The sequence below is a fragment of the Lactuca sativa genome, chromosome 4 (genome assembly GCF_002870075.4).
Source record: "Lactuca sativa cultivar Salinas chromosome 4, Lsat_Salinas_v11, whole genome shotgun sequence".
NCBI lineage: Eukaryota > Viridiplantae > Streptophyta > Magnoliopsida > Asterales > Asteraceae > Lactuca > Lactuca sativa.
In genome coordinates, this window is record NC_056626.2 from 369,589,992 (window position 1) to 369,609,688 (window position 19,697).

Genomic DNA, 19,697 nt, shown 5'->3' on the forward strand with positions numbered 1-19,697 from the left:
AAGCCTAATTAAAAGAAGCCTTTCAACACTTCTTAATAAGTGTCTGATCGTTATGCAACGGGAAACCACACAAACACTTTAAGGTCTCTCTTGACTTTGAAGGAAGAGATTCGTGCCCGGGATCCATTGTTTCGTGTCTTTATTGACATCACATAATCCCTCAAATGTGTTGCTTTATTTCTTTTTATTTTACACACTAAGCACGAAAATCTTTTTGATTTTCCAAAAATCTGATTTCATTAGTTACAAGGCATTTGAATGGGATTGGCAGTTATAAACGGGTTGTGGTTAATATTAATCCACGTGGGTAATTTTGCTTTAAAGATACTGTTAACTCTAAAAGGATAAGATGATAAAATGTTGACTCAGGCGGGAATCAAATTGATTTGATTTCAAACGGCGCTAGAAGGCCAGGCGTGCGAATTGGAACCGTTTCATCTAAAAATGGAGCCTGATGGGAAGGCGTGTAAATCGGGACTGAAACTCTCTCTCATGCGTAATCATCGGCAATACCAACTGTCACACGTCCATCGCCTCCGAATAACTCTTCGTATTTCACTCGAAGATTTGGGAAAGATTCTTCTCTCTCCTCTACCCACAGTATAAAAGTTAGCGTAAACCTTTGTTTACCTCTTTACTGCACCCATAACTTCCACCATTGAAATACCTTCCACCTCCATCCCAGTACCACCTCCCATCTTTACCGAAGCAACCACCACCACTGCAGAAGTAAGAACCAACGTATCTGATACGGGGGTTCATACTGACGCACCCAAATCCACCTCAGCACCCGAACCCACACCAACAACCGAACATACCACCCAACCTGAACCTACCTTTACTACCGAGCCTCCAGCTTCACCACCACCATCATCTACTGCTCATGCAGCTGAGAGTGAAGAACAATTCCTTGGCGGGGAGGACATGACCTTCGATTCGGTCTATTACAGTCCGTTTCAGGTTCAGAGTGACAATGATGATGATGCTCCTGTCACAAAGAGGCATCTCAAGGAGCTTCACGATAAAATTGATTCGCTCATCGCCTCATCTTCTACATCCGAATCCTCCATCTCTGAAGTTGTCATACAGAAAACTGTTGATGCTTTTTCCAAAGCTCATCAAGTTTCTCTTGATTCCGCTACTGCAGCCATTGATGCCTCAACCAAAGCCTGTGAGGCAGCGACCGAAAAAGTCGATAAACTATTTATTGATGCTTCTTCTCTGTTACAATCTTTACAGGAAACTGTTGCAGCCACCAAAACAACGTTGGAACCAATTGTCAACCAGCAGGCTACATCAGTTGCATCAGAGTTGAAGTCGTTCGCTTCTTTTCGTCAAACTCTCTCTGACGACAACTCAGCCTTCAAAACAACCATTGAGGAGCGCCTCTCCAAGCTTCAAGAAGACTTAGCTGCTGAGAACTCTCTCATGGATGCTCTTGCAAGGAAGACTACCGCTCTTAAGGTCAAGAGTATTCAACTATCCACCTCTCAACAGGAGATTGAGTCTCTTCGATCTGAAAGAGAGATAATTTCTTCGTGTGTTTCGGATGTCCACGCATCCATTTCCAACATCCTGGAAGCACATGACCCGATCCTCAACTACTCTATGAGGCGTGCCCTTGCGGAAAAACTTGCTCCTGCCCTCTCTCTCTCCTGAGCAAGATTGAAGGGCTCCTTCATTTCGTGTCCATTCCGAAACAAGGGGGAGAAAAAGAGAATGTGTCTCAACCGCCTCCTACTTCAACAACAACTCACATAACCGAACCTCCTCCAGTAGGCCAAGCCTCAGGTTCCGGTGTGAAAGACAAGGGCAAGAAAATTGCTGAGGAGAGCGACGATGATGATAAGGAGACGATTGTCGATCTTTTGAAGAGACAGGGTCGAGATAAAGATGCAGACATCAGTGCTCGTGTAGCTAGAGAGGCTGAAGAAGCCGAAAGAAGACAAAAAGAAGCTCACGACCTTCTCGAGAGCAGGAAAACTCTTTTTCCTCCTTGGACTCTTGAGAAGCTACTGAAAGAAGCCATCGAAACACCTAGCATCTTGTGGCTAGAACCGGTGATCTCTTTAGATCGTTCTAACACTGTCGATTCTCAGTTCGACATGCCACTAACCCGAAAGGCGTTTGTATTCCATGCCTTTGACAACACCGTTGAGTTCCCTCATCCTCATCCAAAGGTTGATCGGGACTTAGTCGATTTCTATCTGAGGGCCGCTCAACCACAGTACCAAACATGGAGCGCTCAGAAGATTATCAATGTTCGGGTTTTGAAGCCGTACAGGGAAGGAAACTTCACCAACGTTCGGTTTAAGGTGCTAAGGGGATCTGCTAAGACCGAACATGCCCTCTCGCTTGCTGATCTTCCCAACTTGAATCCACACGACTGGATCATCTTGCACAACATCCTTCTTACAAATGAAGCTGAATATGGTCCGATCATCGACCACTTCAAGAGGATGCTTGTCTGCTATATAATGGAAGTCGCCAAGATGGATCAGGAGGTAGCGAGCGTATTCAAGAAAAAGCCTACCATACCTCCTGTTGGCTCAGCAAGTGACCTAAACATGATGCAGATGGGAAAGATAGACCCAAAGAGAAACTCCGTTATGTTTACCAGAAACAAAGGCCAGAAATGTCTTTTCGCTTTGGCAGACAAACTTCTCTATACCACTGCATGTCTGGAACATGTCTTAGGGATTATCCATCGGTGCAAGCAGAACACAGCGGATGATAAAAAGTACTTTGACGACATGATTCAATGGTACATTCGCTTCAGACAGACTATCCTTGTGCTTATCTCGCGTCTGTTTGATACAACCAAGAAGGTTCCAGCAGCTGGTCCAAGCAAGAAGAAATGACAGTCTCGCTCCCAATTGACGCAAAGGGGGAGATTGTTAGGTCCAGTATTGTGTTGCGTCTATTGGGCTCGTTAGCTAGTCCAATGTTTATCTCCGGTATGGGCCTGTCCATCCGTGAGTTTTGTAGGGTTTATTATAAATAGATGCTTGCATGCATCCTAGAAAAAAAGGATTAGAAACGATTAGATAAGTAATTTCAAGCATATTCATCGTTCTTGTTTTGTAACCCTAGAATCCTCTACAGCGGAAGTTCTTAGTCGAGCTCTGCTGAGGATTGAGTAATCGAATCATTCAGATCCATACTTGTGTTTTATTTCACTGTTTTTACGTTCTTTATTTACCTGTTACAAAGATCTAATCGATCAAAAGAGTTTTTATAACTCATCACATCATATACCGAATGTTTTGGTCATGTAATTTAAAAGATTGTACTTGATGTAAACAATGATAGTTGTATTATATTATGCATGGTGATGATGATGTTATGTTTCATTTATATCCATTGCGATGATATTTCAAGATGAAGTCACACACAAGCCCATGGACATTTTCGTCGTTTGGTTCGGGGGTGTGACACCTAATTTTAGAATATAAATGTAATAAAATTACCTTATGATTATAGAGAATGAAATTTTGAACTTCGAAAATCTACAATTTCCCTTGTTTTTTTTCAATACATAAGTTGTGAAAGGTAAATAACTGCTAACTACATGATCACCCGTTTCCTACACTTGTGGAATTGTAAACTTCTAATTTGATAACTTAAAAACAAAATAAAATAAGTGGGAATTAATAAAATGCAACAACTAGAAGCCATGGAACAAAAACATGGGGATCTAGTCCTGATCGTGGAGTAAGTGTCTTGCATCCAATTTGGCCAAGTTGACCCAGTTCTGATTGGGCCTGGTGTTAATGGCTCATGGGCTAGTGCATCCTTATCATTCTCACTGTCTTTCAAAGAGTTTGTCCTCAAACTTGGAAGCGTTTCTTTAGGGTCATAATAAGGTTGAAGATTTGCAACATTAATGGTAGCCGAAACTGGTCAATTTTATAGCAATTATCATTCACCTTTGCAAGAACCTTGAACAGACCGTCCAACGAGGGATCTAACTTCGAACATTATAGAAATTATCATTCACCTTTGCAAGAACCTTGAATGGACCATCCGACTGGGGATCTAACTTCGTAGGTCGTTTAGATTGAAAACGCCGCTTTCATAAGTGTAGCCATACAAGATCACGTGGTTTAAAAAGAATATGTTTTCTTCCCTTGTCACGCCGCTACGTAAGAAGCTCATTGTTCTTTGTGATATCATATTTGGTCATTTTACACGTATAACTAGAAATTACCAAATATTAAAATCAACTTATCAACTTGTGAAAGTTTTTATATCGAATAAGTTAATTCAAACATTTTTATAAAAACTACGCTTTACAACCAGATAAATTAATACACCTTTTTATAAAAAAAAATAGTTGTGTTCACTTTTAACTAAGCAATCTCAAACACCCCTAAAAAGGAAAAGAAAATCTAATAATTGCATGCTTACCTCACCGATCTTCACCCCCTAACATGTTTCTTATGTGTCTCCTTCGTCCTCACTGATTTATCCCTTCTTGTCGGTGCCGGTCATACGGGTCGTCTGTTGCTACTACCTATCGCCTCAGTCTCCTTTATGCTCCATCCGCCATTTTCCGGAAAACATATGCTTAATTTTTTATATGTGTCTCTCCAACCACCTTATTTGTGCAAATTAAACATGTCACTAAAAGTGATCAATTATTATAATAACAGAAATAACATGTTAGTATAGATCATTTTTTGTATCGTCTTAAACTTTTATTTATTGGTGTATGTAAACAACAGTAATGATAAACAATTAAACATATTAGGAAATATAACTTATCCTTACAACTTAATTACATTTGTGTCTCCAAAAGTAAACAATGGTCGCGATAATATTTATAAATGGTTACGATAAGTAAACAATAATCACTCTTTAGGAAAAAAAACATATCACTATAAGTATTTTATGCTCACTGTTTAATTGTTAATGAGTGAGTAACCGTTCACAATATTCATGATATAATATTATACATGTCACCAAAATTGATCAATTATCATAATAAGAGAAATAACATGTTACTATAGATCATTTTTGCTGACCTCTTAAAATTTTATTTGTCGGTATATATAAACAATAGTAATGATAAACGATTAAACATGTTAGAAAAGTTAAGTTATTCATACAGTTTAATTACATTCCTGTCTCCAAATTAAAGTCAACAATTACTGCGATAATATTTGTAAACGGTCACCGTAAGTTTAAATTTATCACTCTATATGAAAAAACACATCACTATAGGTGTATTACTAACAACGGTTCAAAATAAGATAGATATATCTCCAAAATCACTCTACCATATAATAACGGGTTTGACTTATAATAATGGGTATTCATAGGTTATACTCACTACAATTGTAGGACAACGTAACTTATCTATAATGACACAACCTTTCCTCTCATGTTCTCCAAAAAAAAACCAACATAAAATGTCTTTTTCACGTTGATATAGCCCTGTTTTGTACTAGTGTGTTGTGCAGTTGTTCTTCCACTGTAATAGTTTGTAGAGCGTTTGGATTATTGGATTTGTATTTGTTTGGAGTTTTGGCATTTGTTTTCTTCTATTATGTTGTACAAATAGATGATTAGTTTGTTTCGAAAGTATCTAGCTATTGTCAACGATGATATGATGGATGATGTGTATTTGTCTAACATAATTTTGGTTTTCTATGTTGCCTGGCATACCTAGTTTTTGTTGAGAAATAAATCAATATTGTACGACGGAGAACATCTGTGTGAATGTGAAGAAGAAGACAATGAGGACTGAACTCATTTCCATATGTAACAGTCATCGTTGATTCGTCCTTCATACTTTCGGCTTCGGATCTTGTGACAGTGGTGTAGAAGAGTGAACTAATATTACTACCTAACATTTATTATCGTAGCTAGATCACTATAGACTTGAACTAACTGTAGCATATATGACTTTCTCTTTTAATACATGGCACTATTAGTGAGACAGTGATGAGAAAATCGAAGTCTACTGAAAGGTCATTGTAACCTAATTGTAACCTAATAGTAATACATAACACTGCGGTCCATTAAAAATTCTTATGCGATTTTGTTGGCTAGATAGGTCATTTTTAAAAAATTTTGGTTATGCTAAGAAAATGATTAGAAAAGTTGATTATTTTTCTTTTTTTTTGTCTAAAAAATATATAATCAAGTTATTCTGATTCTTATTATATATTATCTGAAAGAGAAATTATTTTAAAATCTCCGCCGGCCAAAAAAGTTTTGCCGTTAAAAAGAGAATTAAAACGAATCGACAAAAAAAGGAAATTACTTGAAGACCAACAATGTCAAGAGTTAATAGACATCCGTTAGCAACACAATAACAACCAGACAAAATCAGAGTGCACTTCGGCAAATCTGAAGCTCCTTTTTTAGATACAAGAGATATCGTTGTGAAGAATCAAAGGTCCGGTACGGAGAAGCCACCCAAGATGTTATCCACACCTATCAAAGATAGCCACTCCTCTTTCATACTCCCAGGCCAAACATGTCAACGTTTTACTCTTTCTGAGATTGAATCGGCAACCCAAAACTTCGATGAGGCTTTAGTAATTGGCCAGGGAGGATTCGGCAAGGTGTATAAATGTTCCAAAACCGGGTCAATGACCGAAGTTGCAGTCAAATGATTGCACTCCATGTCCAATCAAGGAGCCAATGAATTTGAGTCGGAAGTCAAGGTCCTCTCTAAGCTGCGACATGGTAATCTCGTATCCTTAATTGGTTATTGCTATGAAGAAAAAGAGATGGTCCTCGTTTATGAGTTCATGCCAAATGGAACACTTGAAGATCATCTTCTCTCATCGGATTCTTCTTTATCCTGGTTACAACTACTGAAGATATGTGTAGGAGCAGCTCGAGGATTAGACTAACTTCACACAGGTACATCAACTCAACATGGAGTCATACATCGTGATGTGAAAACCTCTAATATTTTGATGGATGCAAACTTTGCAGCTAAAATTTCAGATTTCGGATTGGCTAAAGTTGGGGTAATAGATCAGACACGAACTCATATGAGCACAGCTGTGAAAGGGACATTTGGGTATATGGATCCATGCTACTTCTACACCGGAAAATTGACAAGAAAATCCGATGTTTATGCATTTGGGGTTGTAATGTTTGAGGTATTGTCTGGGAGAAAAGCGGTTGATTCAACCCTTGAGGAAGACCAGTGGGGTTTGGCAAGTTGGGCTCAGCACAAAATCAAAGAGGGAAAACTCAATCGAATTATTGACCCGAGACTAATCGGACAAATCTCCAGAAAATACTTGAAGGAGTTTGCAAGCGTAGCAGGCCATTGTTTACACACCCAACCTAAACACCGCCCTACCATGGCAGAGGTTATGGTCACGCTCGAGTCTATTCTTTCACAAGAAAGAGAAAGCGCCAATTCGGTTGTTGATGATGAAGGATTCATTTACAAGGTAAAATCTCTTTTCATTGGGAAACTAGTTGTTGCTGCAATTCGAAGCAAATCTGATTTCATTGCGCATCGTAAACCAATATTAGATGAAGATAATGCTGCAATACGAAAAAATCCTTATAAAAGTTCTAGAACTTTCTCATATGCTGAATTGGTAAGTGAAACAAATGGTTTTTGAGGACGAGGAACATTCGCCAGATTTTAATGAATCCATTTTTAAAGGTTGGGTAGATGAAAGTGATGGGTTTTGGCCATATGAACATTCCTATGTGCACATGCAAACCCTAATGCTTGGATCTAGGTTTCTCTAATTAAACATGCTTTGAATCCAAGACTTCTAATGACTAATTAGGTATAAGAACAATACAAAATCAGATCTAGAAGTTTACCTTTGAATCTCTTGTTTGATCTTGTTGTCTTGGTGCTCTAGAGTCACAATTGTCACTCCTCTAATGGCTTACAAACACCAAATAGCGAGGAGGATGATTTGAGAGAGAGGTTAGGGATTAGAAATCGGCCAGGGTTTCTTTGCTTTAGCAGAGATGCCGATTTCCCTTGCCCTAGGGGTCTATTTATACTTGTAAGGCTCCTAGGGTTTTACCCTTAAACCCTAGTTGGATAATCTTTCCTTAAAGCAATCCAAATCCTTTCCATGATAATGCCTTGGATGATTTGTGGCTTATCCCATGCCCTAGAATTCGTCCAACCTCTATCCCTAAAGGATTTACAGCCCAAAGTGTAACTATCAAACAACTGACAATTTATACCCTCTTATTTAATTAATCTCTTTAAGTCACCAAATTAATATTAATTAATCTATGACTTATATTAATCAAATAAAAATATTATTATTCCTTATATTATTCTCATAATATATTAATAATATCTATTCTCTCATAATAAATCATCCTATCAAGTTGTTATGGTGAAGGCAACCCAAAAGGACCATGCACAATCGGGTCAAATACTTCCCTAATATAGTTGCAGCCTTAGACACTATTCCAACAGTCTCCCACTTGGATAAGTCTAGTAACTATATGCACAAGTACAATTCGATTTGTAATCGTAGCTCTCAAAGACGCTGTCAAACTCTTATGTAATCAATCTTGTCCTTTAGATAAGGGATCGTACAGTCATCTGTTAGATATCATGCTGACAATTTCTATGGAATGAGTAGTCAAGCATTTAGGTTTCTCGATCTCTGATTTATTTGACATAGAACTTAATCGAACACATTAATTCAGTTCTGACCGGGCCCGACACATAAGTCGAATCAAATCATCGAGCGGCCGAGATATCGTTTTTACCCTCTTGGGATAAAGTAACCGATAAACTTCGACTTATATGCATTTACTTATTCATTAATCAACTATACACAACAATGCGTTTTATAACACCGAGTTACTGATGCGTTTTCGCATTATCAATGTACAATCAATTAACAAATAACAAACCATATATCTAGGTTTTAAGACTATATGATATTATCGTCTTGCGATCACCCTTTTATATCATATTCCATAAGGTGATTCCAGCAAGCGCGGGTTTGTTCCAATGCTCAAAACTAGTTCATAAGCACTCATGAATGTTGCAGCAACCCTTTGCTATGTCTAATACCATTTAGACAATCTACACACCAATTCATGACAATCTTCATTCATATCTACTTCCAACATATGAACGATTGTGGACAATTTGAATAATTCGATTATTCTTAATAAACTCAATTATTCTGGAAGTTAAAACATGCAAAATGAAACAATAGTTAAATAATTAACATAAGATAGTAACATTACACATAAATAAAACTCCTTTATTTAATCATCAAATGTTAATTACATTTATCTATTACACGTTTCTAATACTATCTAATCTATGCTAATATCATCCTTCAGCCCAATACTCCTAGCATGCTACAAGTGCTTAACCCTACTCAGTCCCTTCGTAAGCGGATCTGCTGGGTTATCTTCTGATGATATCCTCTTCACTACGAGTTGTCCTTCTTCTACACGATGTCTAATAAAGTGATATTTTATGTCGATGTGTCGTGATCTACCATGATCTCTCGGTTCCATGGTCAAGGCAACCGCTCCTTCATTATCACAGAAAATCTCCATGGGCTCCTTTATGGCAGGTACAACTCCAAGATCACCAATGAAGTTCTTCAACCATATCGCCTCCTTCGACGCTTCGCTCGCTGCAATGTACTCTGATTCGCACGTTGAATCAGCTACGGTTTCTTGTTTGGAACTTTTCCAAGTCACTGCTCCTCCATTCAGGGTAAAGACCCAGCCCGACTGCGAACGGTAGTTGTCCTTGTCGGTCTGAAAGCTGGCGTCACTATACCCTCGCACCTTCAAGTCATCACTCCCTCCGAGGACTAAAAACCATTCCTTCGTCCTCCGAAGGTACTTAAGGATATTCTTCACCGCAACCCAATGAGCTCTGCCAGGGTTCCCTTGATATTTACTAACCATGCTCAAAGCAAGAGCTACATCAGGGCGAGTACAAGTCATAGCGTACATGATTGAGCCAACTGCGGAAGCGTATGGAACTCGGCTCATTTCAGCTATCTCAGCTTCGGTACTCGGACTTTGAGTCTTACTCAACTTGGCATTACTTTGTATCGGTAATTCTCCCTTCTTCGAGTTTTCCATACTAAAACATTTTAGTACCTTCTCTAAGTAACTGTTCTGACTAAGTCCTATTAGTCTCTTACTTCTTTCTGTCACTATCCTTATTCCCAAAATATAGGAAGCCTCTCCGAGGTCCTTCATAGCGAAGCACTTCCCGAGCCAGGACTTAACTTCCTGCAGAGTCGGGACGTCGTTTCCTATGAGTAGTATGTCATCGACATACAAAACGAGAAAGCTAACTATACTCCCACTGGCTTTGACATATACACACGATTCATCTTCGCTTCGTACAAATCCAAACTCTTTGACTTTCTCATCGAAGCAAAGATTCCATCTGCGAGACGCTTGCTTAAGTCCACAAACGGACTTCTCAAGCACACACTGTTTGGATGCTTCGGATCCACAAACCCCTCTGGCTGAGCAATGTAAACATCCTCAGCCAACTTCCCGTTAAGGAAAGCGGTCTTGACATCCATTTGCCAAATCTCATAATCATGAAATGCGGCAAGAGCTAGCATCACTCTAATAGATTTTATCTTCGCAACTGGTGAGAAGGTCTCGTTATAGTCAACTCCGGGAGTTTGAGTAAAGCCCTTCGCAACCAATTGCGCCTTATACGTGTGTACTTTTCCATCCACGTCGGTCTTCTTCTTGAAGATCCATTTGCACCCAACGGTCTTACGTCCGGGCACATTATCAACCAGATTCCAAACTTGGTTGTCATACATGGATTGGATCTCGCCATCCATTGCCTCTTTCCATTTTGCAGACTCCGGGCCTGCCATGGCTTCCTTATAGCTATTAGGTTCATCAAGGTTTATTAGTGTACCATCACTAATATACGTGTCCCCTTCGGTAGTAATATGAAAACCATAAAACTGGGGTTGAACTCTAACTCTTTCGGAACGTCTAAAAGGTAAGGATTCGTCAATCGGTTCAACCGGAGTTTCCTCCTCGGGTTGAGTGCCAGCGGTAGAGGTTCCTTCATCTATCGACTCTTGAATCTCTTCAAGCTCGATTTGCATCCCACTGTCTCCTTGGCCTATGAGTTCTCGCTCTTAGAAAACTCCTCTCCTCGCAACGAAGACAACATTGTCCTTCGGCCTATAGAAGAGATATCCAAAGGATTTCTGCGGGTAGCCGATGAAATTACATCGCTCACTACGAGGTTCGAGCTTGTCGTGAGTATCTCGTCTTACGAAAGCCTCGCAACCCTAAACCTTGATATATGCTAACGAGGGAGCTTTCCCTGTCCACATCTCGTGAGGTGTTTTGGCAACCTTCTTAATAGGGACTCGGTTAAGGATATGGGCGGCAGTCTCTAAGGCATACCCCCAAAAAGAGATAGGTAGTGAAGCACGACTCATCATAGAGTGAACCATATCCAATAAGGTTCGATTACACCTTTCTGCCACACCATTCAATTGTGGTGTCCTAGCTGGCGTCAATTGTGAAACTATTCCACACTCCTTGAGATAATAGTGGAATTCAAGAATTAGGTACTCTCCTCCTCGATCGGATCGAAGCATCTTGATTTTCCTGCCCAAGTGATTCTCCACTTCATTCTTGAACTCTTTGAACTTTTCAAAAGTTTCTGACTTTTGCTTGATCAAATAGATATACCCATATCTACTATAGTCATCGGTAAAAGTCACGTAGAAGCGGTTCCCATCCTTTGTGGTTGATCTAAACGGTCCACATACATCGGTATGTATTAGGTCCAATAGACCCTCACCCCTTTCACACGTACTCGTGAAGGGTGACTTAGTCATCTTTCCAAGTAAACAAGACTCGCATGTGTCATCTTCCCTAAGGTTGAATGACTCCAACACTCCATCCTTTTGGAGTTGGGCTATGCGTTTCTTATTGACATGTCCAAGACGACAATGCCACAAGGATGCTCTATCCATACTATTGGAAGAATCTATGTTCAAAACATCATTTCCTAAGTTATCAACAATCATAACAGTTTCATAAATTCCATTACATGGTATAGATTCAAAATAAAAGACACCATTTAGATAAGCCAAAATAGAACCATTCTCATTATTAAAAGAAAATCTAAAACCTTGTCTAAACAAACCATGAAATGAAATGATGTTTCTAGCCATTTCTGGCGAATAGCAACAACTGTTCAAATCTAAACTTAAACAATTCCTAAGCACTAAAGAATACACTCCAATCTTGGTCACAGGCGGCGATCTTCTGTTCCCCATGATTAGATTAATCCTTCCATGCTCCACATCTCTATTTCTTCTTAGTCCCTGCACATTAGAACAAATGTGGTAACCACAACCGGTATCAAGAACCCAAGAAATAGCATGAGATGAATCGTTAGATTTAATTGTGTATATACCTGCGAAAGACGGCTTGATCTTTCCTTCCTTGATGGCTTGCAGGTACTCTGGGCAGCTTCTCTTCCAATCTCCTATCTTGTGGAAGTGGTGGCACTCTGCCTCCTTTGGGTTAGGGTAGGGCTTAGCAGGATCAACTTTGGTCCCACTAAAAGAGGCAACATCTTAGTCTTTAACCTTGCGATAGTTCTTAGATGAAGCCTTCCTCTTCTTTCCCTTTCCTTGTCCAATAGCCAAAACAGGAGCAGCGGGTGGATTGGGAGTTGGTGCAACAGACTTGTCCTTGAAGTTGCTCTCAGCGACCCTCAAGAGACCTTGGAGTTTGCTTAGGGTTACCTTCTCTTTGTTCATGTGGTAGGTCATCCTAGATTGATTGTAGCTTGGAGGCAAAGAGTGAAGCACCATGTCGATCGCCAAGTCTTCCCCGAAGTCAACATTCAACTTGCGAAGACGGTCGACATACCTTTGCATCTTTTGCAGGTGCACGGTAAGAGACTCTACATGACCCATTTTAGCGGAAATCATGTTAGTGAAAATCTCATAACGCTCTTGTCTCGCGTTTTGGTGGTATCTCTCCAACAAGTCTTGGTGCATCTTGTATGGGTACATGTCCTCATAGGACTTTTGGAATTCGGAGTTCATAGTGGCTATCATGATGCAATGTACCTTCGTTGCATCATGCTCGTGAGTTTCAAAAGCGGTCATTTCAGCCGGAGTAGCGATTTCAGGGTTGATTTTCTCGAGCTTCTCATCGAGGACATACTCCTAGTCCTCGTAGCGAGAAATTGTGCGAATGTATCTTATCCATCCGCTAAAGTTCGTCCCATCGAAAGTGACCTTTTGACAAAGGCTCATCAATGTGAAAGAACTACCAGCAGCGTTGTTCGCGTTCGACATCTACAAATAGAAAGGACAAAGATAGATTAGAATATGAATCCCTAATTATCACCCAATAAGAAAATTAGGGCTAGGATCCAACAACAATATTTACATATTAGAAAAGGGATGCCGTAATCTAACATGCAAACAATTTGAAGGTAAGTGAATGACGATTCACTAATTCTCCACCATGAAAACCTAACTTTAAGTTCTAAATGAATTTGAGAATTCCTAGGTTTAGATGAGATTCATTGAAACTTTTCAATGGCATGTTTAAATCTCGATATGCCCCTCTTGTTTGTAACTGGGATACCGAGGATCACAAAGCGGGTGTGAATTACCAGGCAAATTCACATGGTACCTTCATTGTAACGATCACCTATTCGATGTGCCGGTAAACCACACACGCTCCATCGAACTATGATAAACAATGAATCACCCTTTGCCACCTTTGCTTAGAACCAATTAGTGTGTCGGTAAACCACACACGCTCCACTAACTTCTTAGCAAGGGTGAAAAGTGTAATTTCATGGGATTGCATCAATTCACTTTTCTTAAAGTAACTAAGATTGGGAAATTTTAAAAAACATGTAGTTACTTTGTATTTCATATTATACTTTTAATGAGAGGATGAGGTTGCCCTATCCTACCCGTTCGGCTAACGACCCTCCACCAATCAAGCAAGCGGTGGGTGTGAGTGTACACCCATTAAGCGCCATTTTATAGGCCGCAACCTTATACCCACCTTATAGATCGGCTTCGTGAATGAGGCCTACTAACGGTAAGACTAGCATTTTAGTTATACATATATATATTAATCTTGTAATATTATATTAGTATAGGGTTGTATCTTAAACTTGTAAAATTCTAGGGTTTGAAATTTAAATTTTCCAAATTAAAACTTTTAATCACAAAACATAAATTTCAAAACGTGAGGACAAGTTTTAAACATTTAAAACATGGAGGATCAAATAACAAATAATCTTAATTAACAATTAATTCCATAATTATCCATATTTGATTTATTTAAGATTTCTTGCATAATAATTTACCAATTTAATCAAAATAATTAATTAATTATCACATAAGGAAATTAAATATTTTATTAATTGATAAATATCTTTAATTAGATCAAGATTATAGTCATATTTATCAAAAAAATCGGATTAGGGTTGATCTAATATGATAAATGCAAGTTTCCATAAGATAAATATCAAAAAATCCCGAATTTGGCCCTTCCTGACGCTCGGACTCGCCGAGTGCCCAACTGGACTCGCCGAGTCAGGCCAACTCGTCGAGTCCACTATGGGACTCGCCGAGTCCATGACTCAAAAACATAAATTTCGAATTTTGCAAGTAAGATTCAAACAAACAAGCAACAATTTAATAGAAACCAATCTAGGCTCTGATACCACTGATGAGTTTTGGCCATATGAACATTCCTATGTGCACATGCAAACCCTATGCTTGGATCTAGGTTTCTCTAATTAAACATGCTTTGAATCCAAGACTTCTAATGACTAATTAGGTATAAGAACAATACAAAATCAGATCTAGAAGTTTACCTTTGAATCTCTTGTTTGATCTTGTTGTCTTGGAGCTCTAGAGTCACAATTGTCACTCCTCTAATGGCTTACAAACACCAACTAGCAAGGAGGATGATTTGAGAGAGAGGTTAGGGATTAGAAATCGGCCAGGGTTTCTTTGCTTTAGTAGAGATGCCGATTTCCCTTGCCCTAGGGGTCTATTTATACTTGTAAGGCTCCTAGGGTTTCACCCTTAAACCCTAGTTGGATAATCTTTCCTTAAAGCAATCCAAATCCTTTCCATGATAGTGCCTTGGACGATTTGTGGGTTATCCCAAGCCCTAGAATTCGTCCAACCTCTATCCCTAAAGGATTTACAGCCCAAAGTGTAACTATCAAACAATTGACAGTTTATACCCTCTTATTTAATTAATCTCTTTAAGTCACCAAATTAATATTAATTAATCTATGACTTATATTAATCAAATAACAATATTATTATTCCTTATATTATTCTCATAATATATTAATAATATCTATTCTCTCATAATAAATCATCCTATCAAATTGCTATGGTGAAGGCAACCCAAAAGGACCATGCACAATCGGGTCAAATACTTGCCTAATATAGTTGCAGCCTTAGACACTATTCCAACAGAAAGGACATGTTCGCCAACAAAAAAAGGTGTTGACGCTGAAATTAGAAGCAAATCGGATTTCATTGTGCACCACAAACAAATATCAATTGAAATTGATGCCACAATAGGAAGCAATAGTACTAATAAAAGTTATAGAACCTTCACATATACTGAATTGGCAGTTGCATCAGGCAATTTCACGAACAAGGAATATTCCCCAACTCTAACGGATTTCATCTACAAAGGTTGCGTTAATGAAAGGACGTATGGACCAACAATAAATGGTTATGGTTTAGCGATGTATATTAGGAAGATGGAGATTCCAACACGAAAGGTACTTTCAATATTTGAAATGATGAGGATGTGGGAGTTACTTTAAATCGCATAATGAATGGGCCTCGTATATTTTTCAAGCATTCTGATATTTTCTAGCTTCTTAAGTTAACAATTTGGTTGTGCAGCAGGACATCAAACTAGAACATTTCAATCATCCGAACCCTGTAAAATTCTTTGGATATTGCCTGAATAATCACGAACTATTTTGTGTTTATGATAACTTTGGATAGATATCTTTACGGAGGTAAGAATACCTTCCACTTAGTTGTAAATATCTTTCAGTCATAGTCTTGCATAATTTGAGTGGTTGGTATGCAATAAATGGAAAATTGTGAACAATAGCAACTTACTTTGCTTTATCCGCCTTATTTTCTAACGGTCTTACGAATAATAGCAACGTGCATATATTTCTTTACCAATAATAGCAACTTACTTTATTTTTAACCTATTAATTATAAGAATTTAATTACATTTTTCTACCGATATGAGCATTGTACTTTATTTGTTACATATTGCCATTTGTGGTAAGGTGTAAATACGTTGTTATTATGAGCACATAACTTTTTCTATGTTGCTATTATTTGTAAAGTGAATGTTAGTATATTACTATTATGATATGAGATAGATATTTGCCATTATTCGTAAACAAAAAATGCATGTACATTTTTGTTATTGGTAAATTAGAGTAAATATATTTCTATTATGTGTGAAAAGTAAAGTATTAGTAAAAAGAGTAAAAGCCGTTGCTACTTTCTACAATCTCCCCTAACTTATATGCAAGATTGAAAATTGCATTTACCGTTTCTTATGTTACTATATATGCAGAGTCACGTACTTCAGTTTCTTGGGTTGCACGATTAAAAATAGCAATAGGAGCAGCCGAAGGCCTGGCCTATTTACATAAAAGGAACCAACCAGCATATAGCCAATTTAAGACCAATCTTATATTGGTGGATAAGGTAAGTTACACTCTCATTAACGTTTTTTAACATCAATTTTAGTTTATCTTTTCATATGATTATATATCTCATGCTTATTTTCAGGATTTTAATGCTCGGCTTTCAGATTTTGCTTTCGTTACTCAAAACTTCCAATTGGATGCATATTATTATGCAGCCCCCGAGTCGTTTTGTTACCAATCAAACACATTTGATGGTCTTCACCCACTGTGGCTACCCGAAGATGGTATCTTCTTCTTTCTAAGTGAAATATTTTGCATATCTAAAAATGATATTACAACTATTTGTTTACCATACACTTGAGACTTACCCCAACCGCTAAAAGCCTTTGGTTGGATGGAATGGAATAACCAAAGTAATGGAATAAGAAAGGAAATGGATTGAGTCATTACATTCCACATCTTCTAGACAGTACCCGTAGAAATGGATGAATTTTATACAAATTTTCTATTGTATATATAAATACGAGGCATACTTTTTACAATATTTTATATATAACTTCTCTAAATAAATATAGAATTTATTATTTATAATACTAAAAGATTAGACATAATAGAAGCTCACCAAAACCAAAATGAGATTATAATTGAAAATATATTATTTCTATTTATTTACCGTAAATAAATCATATTTAATTAAAATCATGGAATTCTAAAAAGCATAATTAAAATTTTATAAATAAGAATGGGTTATATTATAATTTTTCAATCCAATCCATGATGGAATGAAAAGAAAAACATCTCATGTCTAACGAATGTAAATCAACGTAATGGATGTATTTGAATTCCTTAAGGAATGCACAATTCCACTCCATTGGACAACCCTAACATCTTTTCTTTTCCAACCAAGGAAACCAGCAATTACATTCCTTCTATGATTCCATCATACCAAACACATGTGTCAATGGCTGACCAATCAAACTCCACTTTGACAGGTTTTGCAATCAAGAGTGAAGTATATGCTTTTGGAGTGGTATTGTTAGAAATACTAACAGGGATGAAGGTGTATGATAAGAGGAGACCCCTTGGAAAGCAAAAACTGGTGGAATGAGCTATTCCATTGCTAGCAGATGAGGTTAATTTGAGTATAATTATTGACCCACGACTTCAAAATATTGATTATCCTTCAAAGGAAGCATTTAAGTTCGCTCAACTTATTTCAAACTGTCTTCAAGCAAAACAAGACAAACGCCCATCAATGGAATACATAGCGCAGGGCTTGCATCATTGCTATCAAAATGAAATCAAAAACAGTTTGACTCTTAAAAGTCAAGCATAATAGGTCGTATGTTAATAGACATGTAAATGTAAAGTATAAAATCCTGGAAATCAACCGAATTAACAAGTAGGGAAGATAGTAATGAATGAATGCTTGATCCATTTGTAGAATGTCTATATAAAGTTAATATCTTGTTGAGATTTTTGGGATACTTATCCGTACTCATGTTCAAAGTCAATAAAAATCAAGTAACTGGTTAGTAGATCATATGCAACTACATTGAGTAAAGCATGTTGTATTTCCACAATATTCCAACCTGTTAAGAACACAGACGAAACTGATGTTGCATTTCCAAAAAGAAAGTGAGGACTGGGTTTTACAAATGAAAGCTTGCATTCTCATTAATTGGAAATGAATTACAAACTGTTCTCTTATACAGACAAGAAGAAAACTAATTACTGTAACAACCTTTCTAACTAATTACATATCCAACCTTCTATTTACATAATTTACATTTTAAGTCCTTCATAAACTTTCTCCTTGCTGCATTATGTGCTAATGTTGACTTCCACGATCACAAACATGTTGACACTCCCAAGATCCCCCCTCAAGATGGAGGCTTAAAAATATTTTTACGCGTCATCTTGGATATAATTGGTTCCATTTTTGAAAAAGGTAGAGGCATGGTAAAAATGTCAGCCAATTGATTCAATGTATGAATGGGCATCAACTTAACTGTTTTATCCACAATTTTGTATCGTACGAAATAACAATCAATTTCAATATGTTTTGTACGTTCGTGAAAAATTGGATTTGTGGCTAATTGTATGGCAGAGTTGTTGTCACAAAAAATTTCCTAAATTGAGAAGGATCTAAGAGTAATTCACCTTCAAAATCAGAAAATTTGTGTTTGGGATCCATAGGATAAGAGACAAATTTAGCTGCTAACATGCCTGCATCTTGTAATAAATCCAACACATATTGACGTTGGGAAATCACAATTTCATCAGGTGACCTGGCAATTTCAAGACCTAGAAAATGTTTTAAAGTACCCAAATCCTTCAGACGAAAACGATCAGTCAATCGTTTCTTGATGTCAATAATTGCTTCAAGTGAAGCACCAGTAAGTACTATATCATCCGCGTATACCAGTAAAGCAACAAAATTACTATCTTGACCTTTGGTAAATAAAGAAGAATCTGACTGAGATTGAGTAAAACCTTCAGAAATGAGAAAAGATGAGAACTTAGCATACCATTGGTGAAGTGTTTGTCTTAAACCATAAAGTGATTTCTCCAATTTCCAAAAAGGAGGAACTTTTGAATTTGAATTATTTGGTGGTAAATACCTTTGTGGCAGCTGAATGTAAACTTCCTCTTCTAAATCGCCATTTAAAAATGCATTGTTCACATCTAACCGAATAAGAGGCCATGATTTTTGTGCTGCAATAATCAATTACATCTTGATTGTAACTAATTTTGCAACATGCGAATATGTATCCAGTGTCACACCCCCAAACCAAGGATGGCGGAAACGTCTGGGGGTAGAGGACTTCATGTATAGTATCACAACAACGAGTATAACAGTGCTCAAAGTAAATACAATCATCATAAATAAAAAAAATTTACATCATAGTAAGTTTACATGTTTTCCAATTCAATTACATTATGTTTGACAAAGTATGAATAGTTTGACGCCATAACGTCCCATCCTCAAAAGCCATCGGTT

The 19,697-nt window shown here is 37.7% G+C and overlaps 1 protein-coding gene and 1 long non-coding RNA gene across 2 annotated transcripts; both read left to right on the forward strand.

Moving 5' to 3' along the window:
• The first annotated feature begins 6,356 nt into the window (after positions 1-6,356).
• Positions 6,357-7,824, forward strand: LOC111891469 (PTI1-like tyrosine-protein kinase 2). The gene is made up of 2 exons (XM_023887531.3): positions 6,357-6,879; positions 6,955-7,824. The coding sequence occupies exon 2, from the start codon at positions 7,014-7,016 to the stop codon at positions 7,599-7,601; it is 588 nt and encodes a 195-aa protein (XP_023743299.2). The 5' UTR covers positions 6,357-6,879; positions 6,955-7,013; the 3' UTR covers positions 7,602-7,824.
• An 8,455-nt stretch (positions 7,825-16,279) lies between these two features.
• LOC111891503 (uncharacterized) lies at positions 16,280-18,119 on the forward strand. The gene is made up of 3 exons (XR_006191517.1): positions 16,280-16,751; positions 16,836-16,977; positions 17,686-18,119. It is a non-coding gene; the product is annotated as an uncharacterized LOC111891503 (long non-coding RNA).
• The last annotated feature ends 1,578 nt before the right edge of the window (positions 18,120-19,697 follow it).

Bases quoted from the DNA above. Each gene is read 5' to 3' on its own strand.
- LOC111891469 (XM_023887531.3), top strand. From the start codon at position 7,014: ATGAGCACAGCTGTGAAAGGGACATTTGGGTATATGGATCCATGCTAC.